At 38.2% G+C, this 21339-nt stretch overlaps 4 protein-coding genes and 1 pseudogene across 8 annotated transcripts; 3 read left to right on the top strand and 2 right to left on the bottom strand.

Moving 5' to 3' along the window:
- Positions 1-279: 279 nt before the first annotated feature.
- On the bottom strand, positions 280-1554 carry LOC132196332 (WASH complex subunit 3). Its single transcript, XM_059618896.1, has 4 exons — positions 1124-1554; positions 831-995; positions 496-770; positions 280-436 (listed from the first exon to the last, which is right to left on the bottom strand). The coding sequence occupies exons 1-4, from the start codon at positions 1172-1174 to the stop codon at positions 427-429; spliced, it is 501 nt and encodes a 166-aa protein (XP_059474879.1). The 5' UTR covers positions 1175-1554; the 3' UTR covers positions 280-426.
- Positions 1313-4599, top strand: LOC132196331 (uncharacterized). Of its 2 annotated transcripts, none has more exons than XM_059618895.1 (5): positions 1313-1418; positions 2088-2241; positions 2687-2805; positions 2903-3587; positions 3710-4599. In XM_059618895.1, exons 4-5 carry the CDS (start codon positions 2928-2930, stop codon positions 4457-4459), a joined length of 1410 nt encoding a protein of 469 aa, XP_059474878.1. In that variant the 5' UTR covers positions 1313-1418; positions 2088-2241; positions 2687-2805; positions 2903-2927; the 3' UTR covers positions 4460-4599. The 2 variants fall into 2 exon arrangements, with proteins under 2 accessions (XP_059474878.1, XP_059474876.1); XM_059618893.1 differs by having other exon boundaries at positions 1335-1661.
- Positions 4600-4831: 232 nt separating this feature from the next.
- LOC132198463 (protein dopey-1 homolog) lies at positions 4832-11677 on the top strand (annotated as a pseudogene).
- LOC132198252 (uncharacterized) lies at positions 9541-13762 on the bottom strand. 4 transcript variants are annotated; one of them, XM_059622177.1, is made up of 5 exons: positions 13419-13762; positions 13015-13059; positions 12375-12509; positions 11968-12072; positions 9541-11877 (listed from the first exon to the last, which is right to left on the bottom strand). In XM_059622177.1, the coding sequence occupies exons 1-5, from the start codon at positions 13737-13739 to the stop codon at positions 11629-11631; spliced, it is 855 nt and encodes a 284-aa protein (XP_059478160.1). In that variant the 5' UTR covers positions 13740-13762; the 3' UTR covers positions 9541-11628. The 4 variants fall into 4 exon arrangements, with proteins under 4 accessions (XP_059478160.1, XP_059478161.1, XP_059478162.1 ...); XM_059622178.1 differs by lacking the exon at positions 13419-13762 and adding an exon at positions 13264-13371 and having other exon boundaries at positions 9543-11877; XM_059622179.1 differs by lacking the exon at positions 13419-13762 and adding an exon at positions 13246-13334 and having other exon boundaries at positions 9543-11877.
- On the top strand, positions 13204-20485 carry LOC132198251 (polyribonucleotide nucleotidyltransferase 1, mitochondrial-like). Its single transcript, XM_059622176.1, is given in 12 exon segments — positions 13204-13922; positions 13978-14168; positions 14247-14521; positions 14585-14868; positions 15153-15502; positions 15625-15702; positions 15704-15796; positions 15846-16203; positions 16255-16442; positions 16901-17060; positions 17062-17265; positions 18876-20485. Coding segments are annotated over 11 exon segments (2226 nt in total). The 5' UTR covers positions 13204-13922; positions 13978-14094; the 3' UTR covers positions 19038-20485.
- Positions 20486-21339: the final 854 nt, after the last annotated feature.

Here is a 21339-nt window from a genome sequence, read left to right as displayed (position 1 = left end):
TCTATATTTTAAAAATCATTATTAGCCTAAATATATAAAAAATTCTCAGAAGAATAAAAAATGATTTATTATTATCTATATTTATGTATCAAAATAATTTTCTTCGCAATGTATAATGAACATCATAATTGTTAAATTTACAGTCAAGGTGTGTACTTCCTCAGCTTATTGAGAATTAAAATCCCTCCGTTCAGTTCCGAATGCTGGTTTAAAAGCAATTGTACCCTGCTCTTTTCTGTTTTGGGACATAGGTACTATTTAGTTTAAGCAATTTTTTTTTTAATATAAACTGAAAAAATAAATTTTGTACAAATCGACCCAATTTATTTAAATGTCTTTATCACAGCATTACATTTTTAATTATTCCGAGTTCTCTTCACTTGATGAATCCAAAGAAGCTTTTCTTTTTGGAACCTTTGGTACTGATTAAATATCTCTAAAAATAAAAAAAAAAGAATCGATAACATTTCAATGTAAAATCACAATATTTCTTACTCTAAAATATTTGGATCCAGTCCTTCTGATATCATTTTCAGTTTTACCGCTTGAGGGGGCACGCCAAATTGAACCATTTTGAAAAATTTAGTGTACTGAGGATCAGGCTCTGCAAGCACTGCTGCAACACCTTGAGGTTCTGCTTCTGAGACGTTTGCATCTTCTTGCTTCGGAGATTCTTGTGGTGCTGTTACGCCTGTTACTGCAGCCACTTGATTCTGCTCCACCTTGGGCAGTTCAACAGGCACTGTTTCCAGGCCAGGAATAGAGGCAAGCTAAGAAATCAGAAATATTTATATTTGTAACAACGAAAACACATTCAAATGGTATAAAACCTTAGCCTCTAAAATACAGAGGGATGCATCCATTCTCTGCAGCTTCTCTTCGAACTTATGAAGTTTCAGTTCACTTGTCCTAGCAAGATTGTTCAGTATTGTCACTGTGTTAGTGATGAACGTATTGACAAAAGCAAGAGTCCTTTTTTGATTAATAGGAGGGATCTGTGGATAAAATAATAAATAAAAAAAATCACATAATATGCATACGCTACAAATCTTGAATATGTATGCCCATACTTTTTTATATAATGCTAATAGATAATTATAGATAATTAATGTTAAATACATACCTCAGACAAATTGACTCCTGGCCCTATCAGGGCCATATCATCGATGTCCATTCTCTATCTAACTTTTTGCTGAGCAAGGGAGTGGTGTAATTTTGATATATATGAAAAGTAAATTTAAAATAATAATCTCCTGTGATCCCGAGTTTTGGTGAAACTTGTTTACATCCACGCCTCTTTTTACTAGCGTGACCGTTTCAGAATGAGAAAGTAATATGATGTGATCATGTGATGGCACCGCCTCAAACTGCTGACGAAGACGAGCGGCGGCATCAGAGTCCCAATCAGCAAGGAATATGTTTGAATAAATACTTTATGTGGAGTGAATATTCAGCAATATAGTTGACAGGAATATTAGAAAACAATATTCAAAAATATTCCTGGAATATTCGTTTGCAATATTCGGGCAAACAAGCGCTGTCGAAGAGGTGGCGGTTTTGTGAACTACTAGAAAATCTTGATTATTTAAAACAAAAAAGGAGGTGTGCCGCTGACTGCTCTTAGATTTGCGCCAAAATTTCTTTGTAGCTCAAAGTGAATGGTAATTAAAATCAATTCAAAAGGATCCGTCTGTCCCGGCCCTTAACGAATTTCACTTAAATTAATGTAAATTAACAGCGAAATCCGTCGGCCGTGCCGTCATTATGCTCTTGCCTTGGTGTTGACTTTTTGTTTACTAATTCCGCGATGGCAATTTTTCTTATTTTCAACTTTTATGTTCATAATTCCAATAATTTAACTGCATCTCCAGTTTTAATTTTTGCAAGGAATGATTTTTATGACCAAAAGTGGTCAGCTAAGTGAAGTCGATTTCTGCAAATACATAAATTCTGTATGCATAGAGTAAATCATAAATTTAATATTTAATCTTCAACGTTGAGGTATTTTATAAACATTTGATATTGACATATATTGCTATCTAAAATTTTTATTTTATATAATGCATCTTTGTATTTATTTCCTATAGCTCTCCCTGCTGCTGCTGCTGATTTGAGAGTGCGTGTGCAGAAGACATCCTTCAGAAAATTTCTAAAATTTTGTTTGCTGGGATCGCACTTGCCGTCCCCGCCACTGCTGGAGTGGAGTTTTTAGTCTTGATAAGAGTGCTATAAGGATTAAAGGTACAATAGAATTGCGTTCCTCTATTGATAAGGTCATGCATGCGGTTTAAAAATGTTATGTTTGGATAAGAGATGATTTTGGCAGCTCATGCTATTTTTGAATTATTCCTTGATAATTTCTCTTCAAAATAATGTATAATTTGTCTATATTGCTCAAGCATTAATCTGTTTAATTTTAAATTAGAAAAAGTTCAATTTGCAGTAAGAATTTTAAAGAATTCAAAATTTTAATTTCCATAAATGTTGATTGTAATTTATTTCTGCAGTTTAAATATAAGAAGAAAAAATTGATTTTGGCTGTTTGTCCTGAGTCATAGGTTAAATCGTAAAATTCAATGATCAGAACTTAAAAATTGCTGTTGGTTGTTGCATGGGTTTATTTAAACTCTGTGATGAACAAAAAGTAAACATTCAAAAAGTAAGAGATTCTTTTGCAAATTTACAGATCTACACATTAGTGCCAATGTGTTCTAGCTTCGGAGACTCACCGAGGAAAAGGTGGACGGCAAAACCCAACAGGCAATCGCACCTTAAAAACATTTAAACAAAGCCAGTTTTTTCAAGGTATAATTTCTAAAACAGAATTTTCTCCCACACAAAAGCTATTATTTTTAGATTCCTTATTTTTCATTAATTTTTGGTTTCTTTTTATTTTTTATAGGTTGTGACGAAGCGCAGTAAGGAAAATGGCTTCAGAAATTACTGAAAAGGACGTTTCGCTGGCTCTGAAAAAATCTCTTAATAGTTACCTCAACCTACGCAGCGAGGACGCAGAAAATGAATATGAGATCGGAGTTGTCACGGATTACCGGCTTACCCCTGTTGAGAGACGAAGCGTTTACAACATTTCGATGCTGTACACGAAAGACGGAGAGGAGCACAGGGTTAGGATGCAATTAAAAATGATCCGACCGAGCAAAACCAAAGATGATACTGTGAACCAAAAGCTTTTCCAAAAGGAGCTCGTCTTCTTTGGATGCATCATCCCTAACGTTCGGGAGCTACTGGGCTCTAACAAGACAAAATCATTCCTCGACTGTTATTTAGCTCAGAGCCAAGATCATGAAACTCTTCAACAGGCACCCAAATACCTGCCCTACTCTCTGACTAAAGGCAGTACTGATCTCCTTGCCCTTGAATACTCCGATGGCTTCAAATCTACCACTGCACCTTTTGATGATCCGCATCTTCGACTCTCAATCAAAGCCCTAGCTCAGCTACATGGCTTATCAAAATTCTTGGATGTTCATCAAGACGATTACCGACTCACATTCCTCGAGTGCTTCCCCACCCTTGTGACAAACACATACTTCAACGCCAGATTCAATCCTGAGTTTTACTCACAGGTAAGAAAAAAAATGGAAAAAATGTCATTGCAACACATTTTATTAACAAATTGTAAAACATTATGAATAATTGAATATATTTAATTACTTGTCAGATCTTTGAATTTTAAAAATTATTTCAGGTACAGATGGCTGTGCAAATTATGACAGCAATTTTGCCCTTGCTGGGTGAAGGATTCCTAGCAGCTGATCGAGTTGGGCAGAAAGCACTGAAGGTCCTTCGGAACGAACTTTGGGAGGCCATGGAGGAAGCTTCAAAGTCAACTACAGTCAACAAAAACACTCTTTGTCTGGTTGATTGCTACCCAGACAACTTTGTATTCCTCTACGATAAGAGTGGCCCTGTGACTTGCAAAATGAAAAGGATGAAAAATGTCAACCTGACTAGTCCAAGCACAGACCTGGTTAGCCTGCTCTACAACTGCACCGTAGCCGGATTCGCTCCAGATGAGCTCCAGAGACTGATGGAAGTCTATTACGAAGAATTCCAGACAACTTTCTTGAAAAGTTGGAACGTAAAAAACCCTGCCATGTTGCCACCTGGAAGCATAATTACTTTCAAGGAGCTGACCAAATCATTCGCGGAGAGCCGTCTCTTGGGCAGCGCACAGCGGGCGGTTTATGCCAGCCTGGGTTGCTTAATGAACTTGGACGAACCTGCCAGTGAAGAATGTGGCCCAAGATCAGATTCCAGCGTTGCATTGCACCATCAAGTTAGAATGAAGTTGCTTGAGGGCAAGTTAAAAATTCCCAGGTCGCTGGAAAGACTGAAGGCGATTGCCTGTCATGCAGTCAAAAAAAACCCCTATTATAGGTCGACCATGTATGAGAGCATCAGCGACTTGTTGATTTGTTTGTCTACTAGGACCTAGTACGAGTTGCTCCTTATATGTTATCTTTAGTTTTTTCACAGATTAGATTAGTGATGTTACAATTCAAGCTGATATTTATAAATGTACTTTGAATAAAAAGATAAAATAAAATTGTAAAAAACTATGGGATATATATTAAGAAACTATATTTTGTTTTTATTTTTCCAAAAATCTCCTTACCTATACCAATTAGTTTTATACTTTAAAAAAAAAAAATAGTTGAAGTCATTTATGTTCCATACTGTTCATTTTAGCCCTTTAATCAGTCTAATCATTAAAGTGTAGTGTAATCAATATTCCCTTAATTTTTTTTTAAAAAAAATATTAAACCGGTTTTTGTGGAAATTTTAAGCGGTTTGCAAGAAACCGAAACATACCGCTGACCGGCAACCAGCTGTGCGAGTTGCCATGTTTGTCACGGAACGCAAAGTCTAGATTTGATCAGGAAAACAAGGAAATTTTGGTATTTGCAGAGATATGAGCAGAAAAAAATGAGTTCCAGTTGATGTCCAAGGACCCGAAATATCGCAGGTCAGCATACTACATACATACCCTTCGCGCAAATTCCTTGAGAAACGCTTTACCTGTCACTTTTTGACATTTTTGATTGCCCTTAATAGACAAAATTTATTCTATCATCTGCTTTTATGTTAGTTACACGGCGGCTGTTTGATAAGGCGCTCAAATCCTTCGAGTTCACGTCAGAATGGGCCGACTTGATCTTTGGGCGAACTGACTAAAGTATTAATGCACACAAAATTTCAGGTAAAAGCTTATTTCTATGTTATGTTTTTTTACTCATTAAAACTGTTGCATATTCTATGGGGTTTTCACCTGTTTTAAAATTTTTAGGTCGTGCGCCCAAGCAAATGAAAATTGGCAAGCGCTTGGCGCAATGTCTGCATCCAGCCCTGCTTTTCGGAGTGCACCTGAAGGCCCTCGAGTGCTACGACGTGATTCTTAAGTGCATGGGCACTGCTTGTTTGAGTCGCGACCTGTTTGTCTGGGCCTCGGGCCTCTTCCCTTTGCTCCCTCACGCTGCCATATCCGTCAGGCCAGCGCTTTTGCCCCTCTACGAAACCCACTTTGTTCCTCTGGGGCCCTGTCTTCTGCCGCGCCCGCCCTGCCAGGACTGCTTTGTGGCCTCCTGCCTGCCCTTGAAGAGGGCTCGGATCATTTTGCACGCACCTCAGGTCTGCTAGACCTTGTGTGCGATGCGGTTGGCAAAGACCCCCCTTAAACGCATGCCTCTGGGATGTACTTTCCTCCCACTCATCGGTAGGAATGAAAATCAATCTTTGATTTAAAATTAATAATTCTTACAAGCAAATAACCATGACATTTTATTAGAACTCACAATGATGTAGAACAAAAAGCTTCCATCGCTTTTAGCTTAAACTTTAGTTCCTTCATATAATTTATTTTTTAGTTGCAAATGAAGTTTTTTATTGCTATGAAATTTGTTTGATTAGAGAATTATAATGTCATTAACAATAAATTATTCCCACGGCTATGAATTATATTTTAGGTTAGACTGCCGCGCCAGCTGTAAGTTTTTTTTCTTGGGGAGGTTTGATCGACGCAAACCCTATGAGGAGCAGAGCCACCTAATTGGTCCTTCCGAGTCTCTCTGTGGGTTTACCCAAATCATTTTAAATTGTAAAAAATAATGAAAAAAAAATATAGATGCCGGATGGTGATGAAGTGGAGGGTGTTCTGCAGGACATCATTACAGCCGTAGAGGCGCAAGACCCACCTGCTCCTAGTTGTGCCATTCATCCTCTACACTCACACTTTCTCCTGTACTATCAAGTTTACGATGCTCAAAGGGTTGCTTTATGCCATTGATGCTGTCAGGGGTCTTCTTTCAGCAGCCCCTCGTTCCTTTTTGTCTTCAACTGCTTCCACTGGGTTGGCCTTGGCTTCCGGAAGAGGACCAGGTACAGTTTAAATAAAAACTTTAAAAAAGTTATTTGCAGGTTTCATATTTAATTTTTTTTAGCTCTTGTCACTCTTCTGGCCCGGCACGCACAAGCAGCAAACAGTGGCCTGAGTTTTTCTGGTGAGCTGGCTCCTGAATGGATGGCATCTGCAAGGAGCAGCATGTTCCTTGAGGCTGTCGTTTCCTCTCTGCTTTGGTGCACTAGGAGTTTTTATCCTAATTTGGGACAAGCACGACTTACTGAAACTGAACTGACAGTAAACAGGTACTTTCTTAGAAAAAAGCAAAATAAAAATGGAATTATAAAACTTTTTTATTTCTAGACAAGCGGCTGCTGAGTTACTGACTCTGATTCTCACGGAACTGGCATCCCTTGCTAGAGATGGCGGTCGAGGTCTAGGGCAGTATCTTGGTGACCTTTTGCAGCGTTGCCGCCTCCCACAAACAGTTATGTCACTCCTGCTTGCTTCTGTCCACCGTCCAAAACAGGAGGCTTTCACAGAAGAAATTCTCATTTTTAATCTGAGTGGTGGATCTGCTGTACGTGTGCCTTCAGCGACCTCCTGCTCACGAAGAGGCATCGCAAGGTCAACTTCTTCGCCTTGCTGGTACTCAAAGAGCAGGCGGCCAAAAGGGCAGCAACGTCTTCGGCCGAAGGTGCTACTGCTCTAGCAGGTCATCGCTTGAGCTACGTCCCTGGCCTTCCAGTTCCTCAGCAACCAAAGTTTGTGGCCGCTGTGAGTGCTGCCCTGAAGGCTGAGCACAGTGGTCACTTGCACCAAAGCTGGACGTCCATGTTGACGTCCGCTCTTCCGTACATGGGGCCGGCGCTGCCACATGTGGTGCTGAACGCAGCCAGTCTTGTTTGCACCAACTTGGAAAGGGTTGCTGGCTTCTACGGCGAACTGGGGCCAGAACACTGCTGTTTGTCTGCCCAGTATGTGACCACTCAACTCAAAGCTCTGTCTGCACTGCTGCACTTCTGCCTTTTGGACTCAGCAGCAGTTTCTTTCCAGGTAAAAATTTAAATTTGTCCTAATAACTGTATTTTTGTGTGCTAGATTTGAATTTTAATATTTTTTAATAAATTACATATTATGTACTTATTTAACATTTTTGGTTGTAAGTAGAAGACATCAAGTTTTTCTTAAATTATCATTATCTATAATTTTTATTTTGATCGTAGAACTAACAAAAGTGTTACAGTAATTGAAATCATATCTAGAAATTACAGCTCCTGAGACATTGATGTGTATAATTTCAAAAGTTGCCTACAAAAATGCAAACAATTAATTTGAATTATGTGATACTCAATTACACTTCTAAAAAACTTTAATTATTGTTTGCAGGAGGCACCAAAAGGGGGATCTGTAGCTGAAGCTCGTAGATATGTCCTGGCCAACATGCACCGTTTTGTAGCCTGCGCCGTCCGTCTTTGGGCAGCTGTTGCCAACGTTTCTGACGGACACGTTCTTGGATCTCCTCTTTCAATTCGTCAGCAAGTGGTCCACTTTTTGGGCCCAGTTGCTCTCCACCATAGCAACGCTTTTGTTGCCACAATAGCTGCAGTTGCAGCTTCCAGCGGTCAGGGTCAGGAAGAATTAGTTGATCTCGTCTCCAGCATCAGAGTTTTTCTTCTTGATCGACTCGTTGCCACAGCTGCAGCAGTTCTCAAGCAACCGCCTCAACTTGTAATAATTTAATCTTTTTAAAGATCTTATTCCAAAAGGTTTCTTTTGTTAGGGTCAATCGATTGAAGTCAGTCTGCTGCAGTTCCTTGACTGCTACCTCCAGAAAGCTGCAACCGCGTCTGAATTGGCTGACAGCTGGTCTAGTCTTTTGTCTCTGCTCAGATTGCGCCAGTTTGGCGCCACCCGACGCCATTCATGGCTCTCGATTTGCTTGGCAGCCTTCTTCAGCGAGTGTCTTTGGACAAGAAGGAAGCTAAACCTGTGCAAGACACTGTTGCTGAGGTATGATACTGCAGAATGGCGATATAGAGAAATTTAAATTGGCTTCGTTATATTCAACTATATTTGATTTTGAAAACAAGCAAATCAAAATAAGGATTTTTAAATCTTAACAAAAAAATGGGATCTTATTGTTAGCTCCTAGCTATTATTTCTACTTCAATAATATTCTTATAATTTTGTCTTGTTCCCGATTCTAGTAAGTGGAAACTTTGGCGGCTACCGGGTTGGAATAGACTACCTGGTTGCGACGGGATTTGGCAGTCCGTGCAGAGGAGGAGAACCACAGTGTGGCTGCTCTCACTGCCTTGGCTTCAACCCTGGCTCCTTTATTGACGTGGCCTTTGGAAGTCAGGACAAAGACTGCGCCGCAACCTTACTGGGTGGTGTACTGGCTCACGTCTTCCCATACCTTCGCAACCTTAGCGTCCGGAAGGTGGCTGCCTTCAGAGCTTTTTCGCAGTTGCTGGCCGCCGCTGCCGTTTATCAATACACTCGACGGGCTTGGCGACGTGAAGCTCTTGAATTGTTACTTGACCCTGCCTTCTTCCAGTTTGAACCAAAGTGCATGGCTTCTTGACGCACCATCGTTGACAGTTTGACGGATGGGGCTACTTTTAGAGAGCTGCTTGCTCGAGTTGGAGTGACCCAGGTATATTGTCTTTTCTTTTTATGTGAAAATTTTTTCAATTGATTCCTGAATGAATTTGCTAGTTTTTCAAAGATAATTAGCAAATTTGTAATTGATAAATATCCCTTTTTTTATTTTTTTTTTTCAACCATAAATCATTAAAAAATATAGGGTGGACTCTTCAAAAACCCGCGCGAGAGCAAGAATGGGAGCAAAGGGCCCAGTTGTTGAAGCGTTTAGCATTTGTACTGCTCTGTGGAAAGCGTGATCAGTACCACGGACAAATGCCAGACATTCAAGAACGTTTTTCTGACTGTCTTTGACTTACTCAAGCTGGTCCGACTTTGCACGCCCAGGTCTTTCTCTGCTTTACGAGTTTTACTGCTTCGCATGTCGGCCCACCACGTCACCTCGTTGTGGCCAGTGGTCATATCAGAACTTGTCCAGGCCATGATGCACATGGAACACCAATTGTCTGGCGACCGGTAATAGGACTATTTCAATAATCACTCATTCTAATTTAATTCTCTAAGATTTTTATTTTGTGTTATTTAGTTTTCCAGAATATAAAATTAATTCAAATAAAATTAAAAACAAGATAATCATAGATAAAGTTTCACCTTGCGCATGTTTTACTTTATCTTTGTAGTCAATGTTTCTTTTTTTTATAAATTCATTGTAAAGTAGTCTAGCTGTTTCCATGTTTTATATTCTTTCTAATGAATTTTTTTCATTTCTATGCCTCTCAGGGACAACTGTCTCAACAAGTACATTTTATAATTGACCCCAATTCAGAGATATCTAAAATATTCCATTGCAGCTCACAACTACGCCTTTTGTCGGAACTGGACGCTGCTTGGGCACTGGACGAAGGCCTTTCTCCCCTCAGGCCATCCTGCGTGGCTGTCCCTTCAGCTCGCAGCGTGCAAACTGCTTGACCTCATGTTGACGGTGCCTGCTTCAATGCTTCCCCAATTCACAATGTAATTAGTTATACTGACTTTATATTTGAAAGTAATCGATACAAAAAAATTAAAGGTACCGTTGGGCTTTTGTGGCTGATTACAACGAGAGTCTTCTTAGCCCTGGTCAGCAAGGGCCTGATTTTGTGCCTCACATTGTAAGGCTGTCCCGACTTTTGGACAGTCACGTCCCTGGATCAATGCCTCCGATGGATGCGTCGGCAGGAGAGCCACTGCTTTGCCAAGCATCAATCCAGTCTCTCCACCAGCTGCAAAGGATTCTTCTCGGCTCTTGCTTCAGGTCGAAGGGCTTCCATTGAAGCCAACAATTGGATTCCTATTTTGCTAGAAGAGGCTTTCGAAATTGTCTTCTTGGAAACGCTGGCGGCAAAGTGAGACTCTGATTTTACATACCCATAATTGTGATCCTCAAAATTGACTGTGAGATGATTTTATTATAAAAATGAGATGGATGCAAGTATTGAATTTTGGAAGACCATAAATTAATTTGGGACTGGTTTCCACCAATTTCTATGATAATTGGTTCACTTTTTTCTATAACCAACCAGTAAAATTTATTTTAAAATTATAACAAAACAGTGATTTGCAAGTGAATAAGTGACATAAAATTGTCCATTGACGATCAATTTTAAGGTAAATTAGCTTGTTTGCGTTGTTATTAGATCTGGCAATATTTTAAATTCAGCACAAAATCCTAGAGGATTATTTTGTTTCCAAATATTGTACATTGATTGATTAGTCAGCTTTCTGAAACCCAAGCTTTTTAGCATAGGGGCTCTGATTCAGTCGCTTCCAGTCATTAAATATGAAAGTAGTCTAATGTGGATTTCTGTCTGAATATATTATATATTTATGAAGTCATTGCAATCAGAAGCGCAGATCTCCCGTGTTATTTGTTATCTGTATATTAACTGGAAAGATGAAACGTATCATTATTTTTAATCACAAAACGTAAATAGTTCAAGAACACAAAATAAACAGTTTTAGCTGAGAAAAATGCTTTTTTCACTCTCAAAACTAAAAAATTACAGCAACTGCTATTAAAACTTAAATTTTAATTAATCTAACTAATGCATCCCAGGAGAATCATTATTATCTGAAGCTAGCAAATTCGCGCTTAAGTCAAATTGAGGGTGGCGTTTGTAATTTACTCTTGTGCAGTTAGGGCGGGAAAGTTTTCGTCTCTGCGGATTTCCATTATAGCACTGCACATACTAAGGTAATTAATTTGCATCTTGATAATGCCGGCGACCCTCCTCTCTCTCTCTCTGTTTGTGGCGGCACATCCTGGCCCGTCGTCAAATATGCGTTGTGTGTCACTGGCAGCAGCGCCTGACTTCGCAAATCAATAAAAGCGCGAGCAGACAATGGGCCTAATAAACTCGCTATAAAACATCTCTCTGAAGTCAATCCTGCCTCGCATATTCTGTTCAAATTCCGTGCTGCATGTATATATTTGCACTAAACGCCCGCCAGCGCTGAATAAAAATTAGCACCGCATGAAGTAATCTCTCCGAAATAAAACCGACTTTTCTGTTCTCTCATTGGACTGACAAAATTGGACATTATACTCCAAATTTATACAGAAAGGCTCGGACACAGAACGTGCAAAACCTTGTAAATTATGACACTATATATTCACTTTAATTGTAGTCGGCCCACTGCATCTGATTGTCCTCATCAATGGCCGCCCACATAGAACTCAAAACTTTACGTTCCAGCTTGATGCCAGGCGACAACTTTCTTTGCTTTAACTGATCTCTCATGAAGGCAATGAATTTGTTGTAGCCAGCCTGCCTTTTCTTTCCACGGAATGCTCGCGAATCAAGAACGGACTTTTTGAGTAGAGTTTTTGCCTCATTTTCAAGAGCAGTCTGGGTGAAGATCGCCTCCTAAAAGAGATAAATTAATGTATCAGTTAAATTTGTTGTCAGTTTCTAAATAATTGTCATTTAGAAAGTAATTCTTTTATATGTAAATACCTCAGTCTGAGTAGCACAGTCAACAGTTACATCAATAGGCTTGTCTGCCTGATTGGCTTCAAATGTAGTCTCCATTTCAACAGCTTGCTCTTGTGATTCATCCACCTTTAAGAGATTTGGGTGGGTTAGAACAACAAATATAATTTTTTTTCAAAAGGATCATCGATCTTACAATGGTTTTCTTTAAAGGTTTCTCTCATGAACTATTTAAATCTGCTAGCTTTGGAGAATCGTTACATAAAACACTTTTCTGTTTTGCGGCTTTTGCGCAGTTTTGCAAATTTTTTTTTTTTACTTTCTTTGAGTTTATTATAATTCATATATATATTTGGACCTAACAAACGGAACGATAAGTGAAGTCTTAAATTTTTTTACTAAATTGTCATTCAAAATTTGATTTTAATCACCTCAAGTTCGCTGGTGCAGTTTGCATCGTCAGAGTTAAAGTCGGCTATTATTTTTGAAGCCATTTCACCAATACAATCATTGATGGACAGTCTTCGTCTGGACCTCGGAACAGCAGTATTGAAGTTCATCATTATCTAGTAAAAGTTAGGAGCTTTTATTTTAGTACTTGATAAAAGAAATCGAGCCTCCACGTTGAGAAACCCTAAAAATGATAATTTTATTGAAAATGAAGAGATCGGGCTTTTCCTCGTTGGAGAAAATGTTTTTTATTCAAAAACAAATGGCTCTACTAGTTCCGGTCACGGTCTGCGACCCTATTTCATGAGCAAACGCGCTGCTCGCTGGCTTATAAAAGAATGTAGAGCCATAAGAGCCATTTGTTTTTGAATAAATAACAATTTCTGCAAGGAAAAGCACGATCTCTTCATTGCCATGATATTCTCCTCGAGTTGTCAATTTCTTCAAACAAATACGATTATATTTTATTGTTATTTTACAATAGGCTGTTTCTGTTTCTCTATCAAATGATAATAATGTACATACACATAAATTGACGCAGAATTTAACAAGGATTCAAAATGTGACAATTGAAAAAAAATATTTGAAACGCATATCTTTCAATTAAAACGAAAAAATTACCTCTTTAATGAGCAACGATGAGCAACCACAGACAACAGCTGGAAGCTGGGGATGAGTAAGTAGTAAGTAGAGAGAGTAAACATTAAAAATGGGAGACGCGAACGGACCCTTTCTCCGGCACAAGACTTTCACCAATCAGCGGCGGCGTTAGTCATTCGTCTTGTCGTCGCTGATTGGTTTTAAGTGTTGTGCCGAAAAAGGGGCGCGGTTGTCCGCGTCTCCCATTTTTACCAAGGAAATTTGTTTTACTCTCTCTACGGATGAGGAATGAGACGAAAGACGAATGCAAGGAGGAGTAGGAGGACGAATGAGTTATGATCACACTCAACAAGATTGACACTGATGCAAGAAGTGCAGATGTGCCTATCTCATCGGATCTTGATCGGATCCTTTTTGTTACTCACTTGTCTCACTTCTCTATTGGCTCCCAAAAAAGCGGGATTCGATCCGCCAATCTGCTTTCGGGGAATTCCGCGGGAATACTCGAAAGTCAAGTTCCAAATTTTTGGACGGTTAATCTTATTAGGGGGCGATGTGGGGCTGAATTGAAAACAGGGCGGATTTTTTGGACTTCTGTGGAGTCTAAACTTTGACTGTGCATGTGGATTCAAAATTTGGGGAAAATTGTACAAATATACGGCCGACAGCCTTGTGCCGAGAAAGGGGCGTGACTCCACTTGGGCCTCACCTACCAACTCACAACAAGACACGAAGACACCTCCCATTTTTATTTTTCACCAAAATAATAGTAAAGTAATACCAAAGAAATTTATCATGCCCTGCATGTCTTCTACAAAAATATTTTCCACATTAAGTAATTAAATTCACCCAACACACAGATCTGGCTGAATGGTCCTGCCAAAGCCATAATCAATATCAACAACAACAACAATAATAGTAATAGTAAAGTAGTACATCTGAAACCGATTTCAACACCAAATGACCAAAACGTCTTACAAACAGCAAGGAGATAAGCAGTACGCAAACCTCGTGCGGTCTCGGCGAATTTTGGGCAAAATATGTTGAAAGTGTTAAGTGTTCAGATATCTGCGATTCGGCGCCAGCAGCAGTTTTGCTTTTATGAGGAATTTGAACCCGACACGAAACTGCAGTGGCCTTTCCTCGCCGGAGATCGAAATTCCATTCTCGAATGGGTCTGTTATAAAAATTACTTTATATTTTTTACTGTAAACCTGCTGTAAACTATAAATTATTATTTGTAATTTTCACAGCCGTACAATTAAAATATCTACCGGAAAATTGGCCAGGTTCACAGATGGTTGTGCCGTTGCCCAAATGGGTGACACGGCCGTCATGGTCACCGCCGTCTCTAGGAACAAAGCTTACCCAGCCAACTTCACCACACTGACCGTGGACTACCGGCAAAAAGCAGCCGCCGCGGGAAGAATTCCCACAAATTTTCTCCGGAGAGAACTTGGGCCTTCCGAAAAAGAAATCCTCACTAGTCGACTGATTGACCGTTCTGTCCGGCCACTTTTTCCTGAAGGTTTTTCCCGAAAATGATTTTATGCGTGTTTTATTAAAACAAAAAATTATTCAAAATTTCTAGTGTATAATTTTGAAACGCAACTTATGTGCAACTTGCTGGCCGTCGACAGTGTCAACGACCCAGACATTGTCAGCATCAACGCTGCTTCGGCTGCTCTGAGTCTGTCCGATATTCCTTGGAATGGACCTGTGGGGGCTGTAAGGGTGGGCCTTGCTGGGACCGAAGTGCTCATCAACCCCACAAGAAGGGAGCTTGCGGACAGCAGTTTGCATTTGATCGTCAGTGCCACAAAGCAAAACTTGGTTTTCATGTTGGAAGCAGCAGCAGATAATGTTCTGATCACAGTGAGTGCCTTATTAGCAAATATATTTGCTGTTTGTTACAGAAAAAAGATAAGTCAATGATCATAATTTATCAATTTATGTGTTGTAAGATTTCTACAAATCATAAAAAGTCAATCTTCACCTAGCTTGAAAAAATCAAATTCTTTTATTTTTTAATGCATTCTCTAGTTTCACGCTTTGATTGACTATCATTGTGAATTATGCATTGTGTAACTGATAAATTATTTACATCACTTCTGAATTATTTTAATTGAAAATATTGTTTAATTAAATATTGTTTTCAGGAATTTCAAAAAGCTGTGAGAGCAGGAGTGAAAGAGATTTACAACATAGTGCTTGGCATCCAAAGACTGACCAAGGTGTACGGAAAGATGAAAAGGAATTTAGAGCCTGCGACACCCGTTCCAAGTGAAATATGGGAGGCTGTGAGAAGCATAAGTGAGATGCGCTTGAGGGAAATCCTCCGAGATAGTACTCACGACAAGTTGTCCAGAGACAAGGCTGTCGCTCAGCTTAGAACTGATGTCATTGAGAAGGTGGTGGAAGATATTGCAAATTACAATTTTGCAGTGGACTCGTTTAACAAAGTTTTTAAAGAAACCTTCCGATCACTCATATTCGAGGAAAATACCAGGCAAGATGATGCAGAAGTGTCTTAATTTTTATCCTTTCATTTGTTTAATGAAATGAGAAAAGGATTTAAGAATATCACAATTTGTATTTAAAAGCATTAATTGTAAGTGACTATTTTCATAGGTGCGATGGACGGAGTTTAACCCAGATTAGGCCAATTTCAACACAAGTTGATTTGTACAAACCTCTACATGGCTCAGCACTTCCAACAAGGCCAAACTCAGGTTTTCTGCACTGTGGCCCTCGACTCACCAGATTCTGCCATGTGTCTGGACCCTGTATCAATACTTACTAGGTAAATTTATTATCATAATATTAAAAAAATTGACCTGATTTTCTGACAGTGGAATGAAGGAGAAAAACTTTTTCCTGCACTATGAGTTTCCACCATATGCAACAAAGGAAATTGGCAAATCAGGAGCAGCTGGGAGGAGAGAAATGGGCCACGGAGCTCTTGCTGAAAAGGGCCTGCGACCAGTTGTGCCTAAAGATTTCCAGTTTACAATAAGACTGACTTCAGAAGTGCTGGAGTCAAATGGTTCATCTTCAATGGCGTCTTTTTGTGGTGGCAGCATGGCCCTGATGGACGCAGGAGTGCCAATTTCCAGTGCAGCGGCCGGAGTGGCCATTGGACTGGTCACCCGTTTCAAAAAAGAGGACACAAAGCACATGGAGGATTACAGAATTCTCACAGAAATTCTTGTATGTGATGTATTTTTATTTGTTGAAAACTAGCTCATTCTTCATTAACAGGGAATTGAGGATTATTTGGGTGACATGGACTTCAAACTGGCTGGCACCAAAAAAGGTATCACTGCTCTGCAGGCAGATGTCAAGATTCCAGGATTGCCACTGAAAATAGTGATGGAGGCATTGCAACAGGGGGCCGAACCAAAAAGTAGAATCATAGATATCATGGATGAGACTATTAAGAAACCAAGGTTAAAGGAGTGCTGACCCCTCACTTTGACTTGCTCACAAATGGCAGTACTTTTAGCAAACCCTTTTATGTCTCATGTGTGCCAAATAATTTAATAATTTCAATTAAGGGGTCATTTCAAGCAACTCTTTAGCTTTGATTTCACAAAATTTTATTCATTTTCAATTATTTTTCATTGTATTTTCTTGACCTAACGTGGCTCAGGTCACGGCCATCCAAATTGCAAACAACAATTTCACATTTTCGATTGTTGGACCAAGATGGCGACCAAGCGCAAAAAAAGTCCAATCAGCCCAATTTCATTTTGAGATTTCTCAAAAACGCTGAATTTTCGGCCGCCCTTTTCAGGTTTTAATCAGGACCCTGAATTGAATCAAGAATTAAAGTCAACGTGAGGGGTCAGCACTCCTTTAAAAGTGGAAAATTATTATGCAATTTAAATTTGACACATCTCTGCAGAAAGCACAAGGACAACTGGCCAGTGTCGGAGAGGATAGAAGTTCCCCCTCATAAAAGATCAAAGTTTCTTGGCCTGGGTGGGTCCAATCTGAAGAAACTGACTGCAGAAACAGGAGTGCAAGTCAGCCAACTGGAGGACAATATCTTCCTCTTTTTTGGCCGGCCCCAATCAAAGTGCCTTACATGAGGCCAAAGAGTTCATGGAGAAACAAACTGAAGCACCCAGGGAGCCAGAACTGGAATTTGGTGCCATTTACACTGCAAAGATTGTGGAGCTGGAGCTTCGAGAAATTGGTGTCATGGTAACGCTTTATCCTGGCATGATTCCAACTCTGCTGCACAATTCTCAGCTCGATCAGAGAAAAGTATAAATTATAGAAAAAGGTGTTGAATTTTATAATCACAAAATATTTTTAAAGGAGTGCTGACCCCTCGCTATTACTGCATTTCCATATAAAACTAAGCGGTACGAACAACATATTACCAGGGTGGTCGAAAATTCGGCATTTTCATCGGCGAATTTGGCGATTGAAATTTCGGTCCGTGGACTTTTTTTGCGCATTCGCCATGTTGGCCCGCTCTTTTTTGAAGCAGCAAAACACACTCTCTTCCTTCCTCCTGCTGGCTGGCGGCCGCTGCTGCTCCATCCTCGAAGACGAGAGCGAACAAGTCTGGACGGCGGCGAGAGACGTGCCGCTCTCGCCGCGAGAGGAAGGAAGGAAAATTAAAAAGCACTTTGCTTGGTTTTATTGAGATCAGCGCCAATTAAAAACGGTCTTAAATAAAAAATTCATATTTTCAGCATTGATAGCTGATGAATCGACAAAACTTTTAATTTTTTATTTTTGAAAAAATCTTTATTAGGAGCGGAGTTATAAAGCATTTTGTTGCGTTGAATATATCTAATTGAGAAAATTTTTTAAAAATATAAACTTAAATAGCAAAATGTAGCCAATTAAATTACCCTTCTTTTCTTTTTGAGTGCCGATGACGTCAGAATTTTTTTTATTTGCCGCCCGAGGAATCAAAGTCAAAGTTTGATATTTTCAGAACGAAATAAATTTTTTACAATTATTTCGAGATAGCCAATCGACTGGAAATTTAATTTTGACCCTATATCTCAATTTTCACTAATAAATCTCCAGCCGTTTTCAAATAAAAAAATAATTATCCAATAACAACTTTATTTGATCATCAAGGTCACTAGGCGCTTTTCAAAATACATGCTCTTTTTGATAACGGCTGGAGATTTGTTAATGAAAATTGAGATATAGGGTCAAAATTAAATTTCCAGTCGATTGGCTATCTTGAAATAATTGTAAAAAATTTATTTCGTTCTGAAAATATCAAACTTTGACTTTGATTCCTCGGGCGGCAAATAAAAAAAATTCTGACGTCATCGGCACTCAAAAAGAAAAGAAGGGTAATTTAATTGGCTACATTTTGCTATTTAAGTTTATATTTTTAAAAAATTTTCTCAATTAGATATATTCAACGCAACAAAATGCTTTATAACTCCGCTCCTAATAAAGATTTTTTCAAAAATAAAAAATTGAAAGTTTTGTCGATTCATCAGCTATCAATGCTGAAAATATGAATTTTTTATTTAAGACCGTTTTTAATTGGCGCTGATCTCAATAAAACCAAGCAAAGTGCTTTTTAATTTTCCTTCCTTCCTCTCGCGGCGAGAGCGGCACGTCTCTCGCCGCCGTCCAGACTTGTTCGCTCTCGTCTTCGAGGATGGAGCAGCAGCGGCCGCCAGCCAGCAGGAGGAAGGAAGAGAGTGTGTTTCGCTGCTTCAAAAAAGAGCGGGCCAACATGACGAATGCGCAAAAAAAGTCCACGGACCGAAATTTCAATCGCCAAATTCGCCGATGAAAATGCCGAATTTTCGACCACCCTGGTAATATGTTGTTCGTACCGCTTAGTTTTATATGGAAATGCAGTAATAGCGAGGGGTCAGCACTCCTTTAAGGTTTCTCATCCCACTGCGCTTGGTTTGGAGGAGGGCCAGGAAATCCAGGTCAAGTTTTTTGGAAGAGACCATGTTTCTGGAATGATCAGATTATCAAGGAAAGTGTTGCAAGGACCAGCAACTGCAGTCATAAGAGATCTCAATAGGACTGGTAGCAAATAGGAGTGAATGGACTGTAGAAATTGTCAAGTGATTAAGTTGTACATATATTTTATGTAATGAAATATTTTGTAAGGCCTAAATGTAAATTAAATGTTTTTGTTGATATTTCCTTGAGCATGAACTGCTGAGCTTCGCATCAGTTAAAAATATGTTATAGATATACGACAAACTAATAGCTGATGATCTACAATGGTAGGTTAAAAATACAAGACATATTAATTGCCATAAAAATTTCAATATCATAATTTTTATTTTCAACATAATTGTAAACAATATTAGACAAATTATGTATGTACTACCATCAAAAAATTGCGTAGTCATTGGCAGCCCAAGATTAAATGAACACACTTTGCAATAAAAATAAAACTTAATAGATTTTGACAGTTGGTTAAAAAGAAATATAAATATTATAAGGTACATAATGCATAAACAAAGAATGACTATTTTTTATTAAATGCAAATATTCAATTTACCTTTCATTTTAAAAGCTTTTCTTTTTCTACAAATAAGAAATTTTAATCTATTGTTTCTTTTAGCTGAACCTGCGTCAATCTTTATATAATACATAAAGCAGTTCATACCCCAACTTCCAGAATGCAGGTCTTTCCCTCCTTAAAGGAAAATATCCGAAAGAAAAGGAAAAGTAAATTGGTGCTCAATGATGAACTGTCTACATCCACTCTTTTTGCTGGTGATGGTGACCAAGTGTACTGCTGCCACCTGGGACGCAAGTTAAGAAATTTATCTGTGCGTTATGCAACCTGCGTGGCTTTGGAGTAGCGTTGTTTGCAGCGTACATGTTATGATACCGTATACCAGTATTTTAATACATGTCGGCAATAGCACATGACGTTAATTTGAAATATATTTATGTAACATAGAAATATGAAAGTAAAATAACAAATAAAATAAAAACTTTTCCGTAACTTGACCGAACTGCAAACCTACATGTAAGTGAATAACCAAAATATATTCATGAAAAAGATTTAAAATTCTTTCTTTAAAGAAAAAAATATGAGTTAGAATTTCACGATCAAATCACCATCAAAAATATAAGCTCGATTTGCTTCATAATTTCTGGAACTTTGGAAAAAAAAAGTCATCTCATCATTTTTGCTGAAATAATTTATGTAAAGGAAAAGGAGACGGGAAAACTTCCAGCAGTTTCCTCTTGCAGCTTTTTGTTGAAAGAGGTGCATTATCATATAAAGCTATTTTCATGCTCTGTAAAATATAATACATATTCTATATCACTAAGTCGCATGCATCGCCTAAAGGCAAACGGAATTATGTCAAACCCTTTTTGCGCTTTTTTTTATTTAGCCTGAAGCGCTTCTCTCCTCTGCAGATCATTTCCCAGGCATAAAAAAAATGTAAATATCCTGGAAAACAATACACACTATTTTTTGGTAAATATTTAATTTGATACAGCTGTAAAGCAAATGTGTTTTTATTTCATTAATATATAAGTGACCAAACAATAGTCATTAAATAATGCACAAACTTAAAATGATATACGTACATTTCAATAATGTGAAAGAATAAGATAATTCCAATTGATGAACTGGTTCTATCAGTTCAAAGCTTTTTGTCTTATTGTAAAATTTTTTATTTAAAAAAAAAATGATATGACTTGTTTTATACTTGAGTCGTTTTCTGGGCGCGCGCAATGTGATAAAAAAAAAACACGACTTAAGTTACATCGGGATGGGGTCACTCACTCGCAAGTTTGAAAAGCACAAGAAGGTCATCTTTGCATTGCACATGATTCCGTAACTAAGGAATAATTAATCACGTTGCAGCACCTACTTACCGTCCCAGCGGTGTTGTTGCAACAAAAAATTTAGAATTCTCTATTTATTCAGAAAGTTCGTGTGTATATGTAACCGCAATACCTCAACTGGGGCAGTTTAAACAGAGGAATATCACACGTCGGGTCGGAAGAGCATCTATATTTAAAAACATGAAAATCTTTAAAATGTCTAAATAAGAAAAAATGTGAAGCAATAACGAAATAATTTATAAATCATATTTTGTTACAAAATGAGCAAGCTAAATTATAAGTAGAAATTTATTGAATAATAAATACTTAAAATTTGTTATATCTGAAGATAAATTAAATAAAAATACAAAATTTATGTATATTTCAACTTTGATATTGTTGTGTCTATTTAAAATTAATTTTTAAAATGAAGGATATAAACTTTTTTATTTTAAATTTAAAAATGAATAATAAAAGAAATGTAGTTTCAAGCTATTTTCAATTAGTTATATTATTATAATATTATCTAATCGTATTATT

The sequence above is a fragment of the Neocloeon triangulifer genome, unplaced genomic scaffold (assembly GCF_031216515.1).
Source record: "Neocloeon triangulifer isolate White Clay Creek 2 clone unplaced genomic scaffold, ASM3121651v1 ptg000012l, whole genome shotgun sequence".
NCBI classification, from domain to species: Eukaryota; Metazoa; Arthropoda; class Insecta; order Ephemeroptera; family Baetidae; genus Neocloeon; species Neocloeon triangulifer.
Note: the sequence above shows the minus strand (reverse complement) of the source record. Positions and strands in the feature narration are given on the sequence as shown.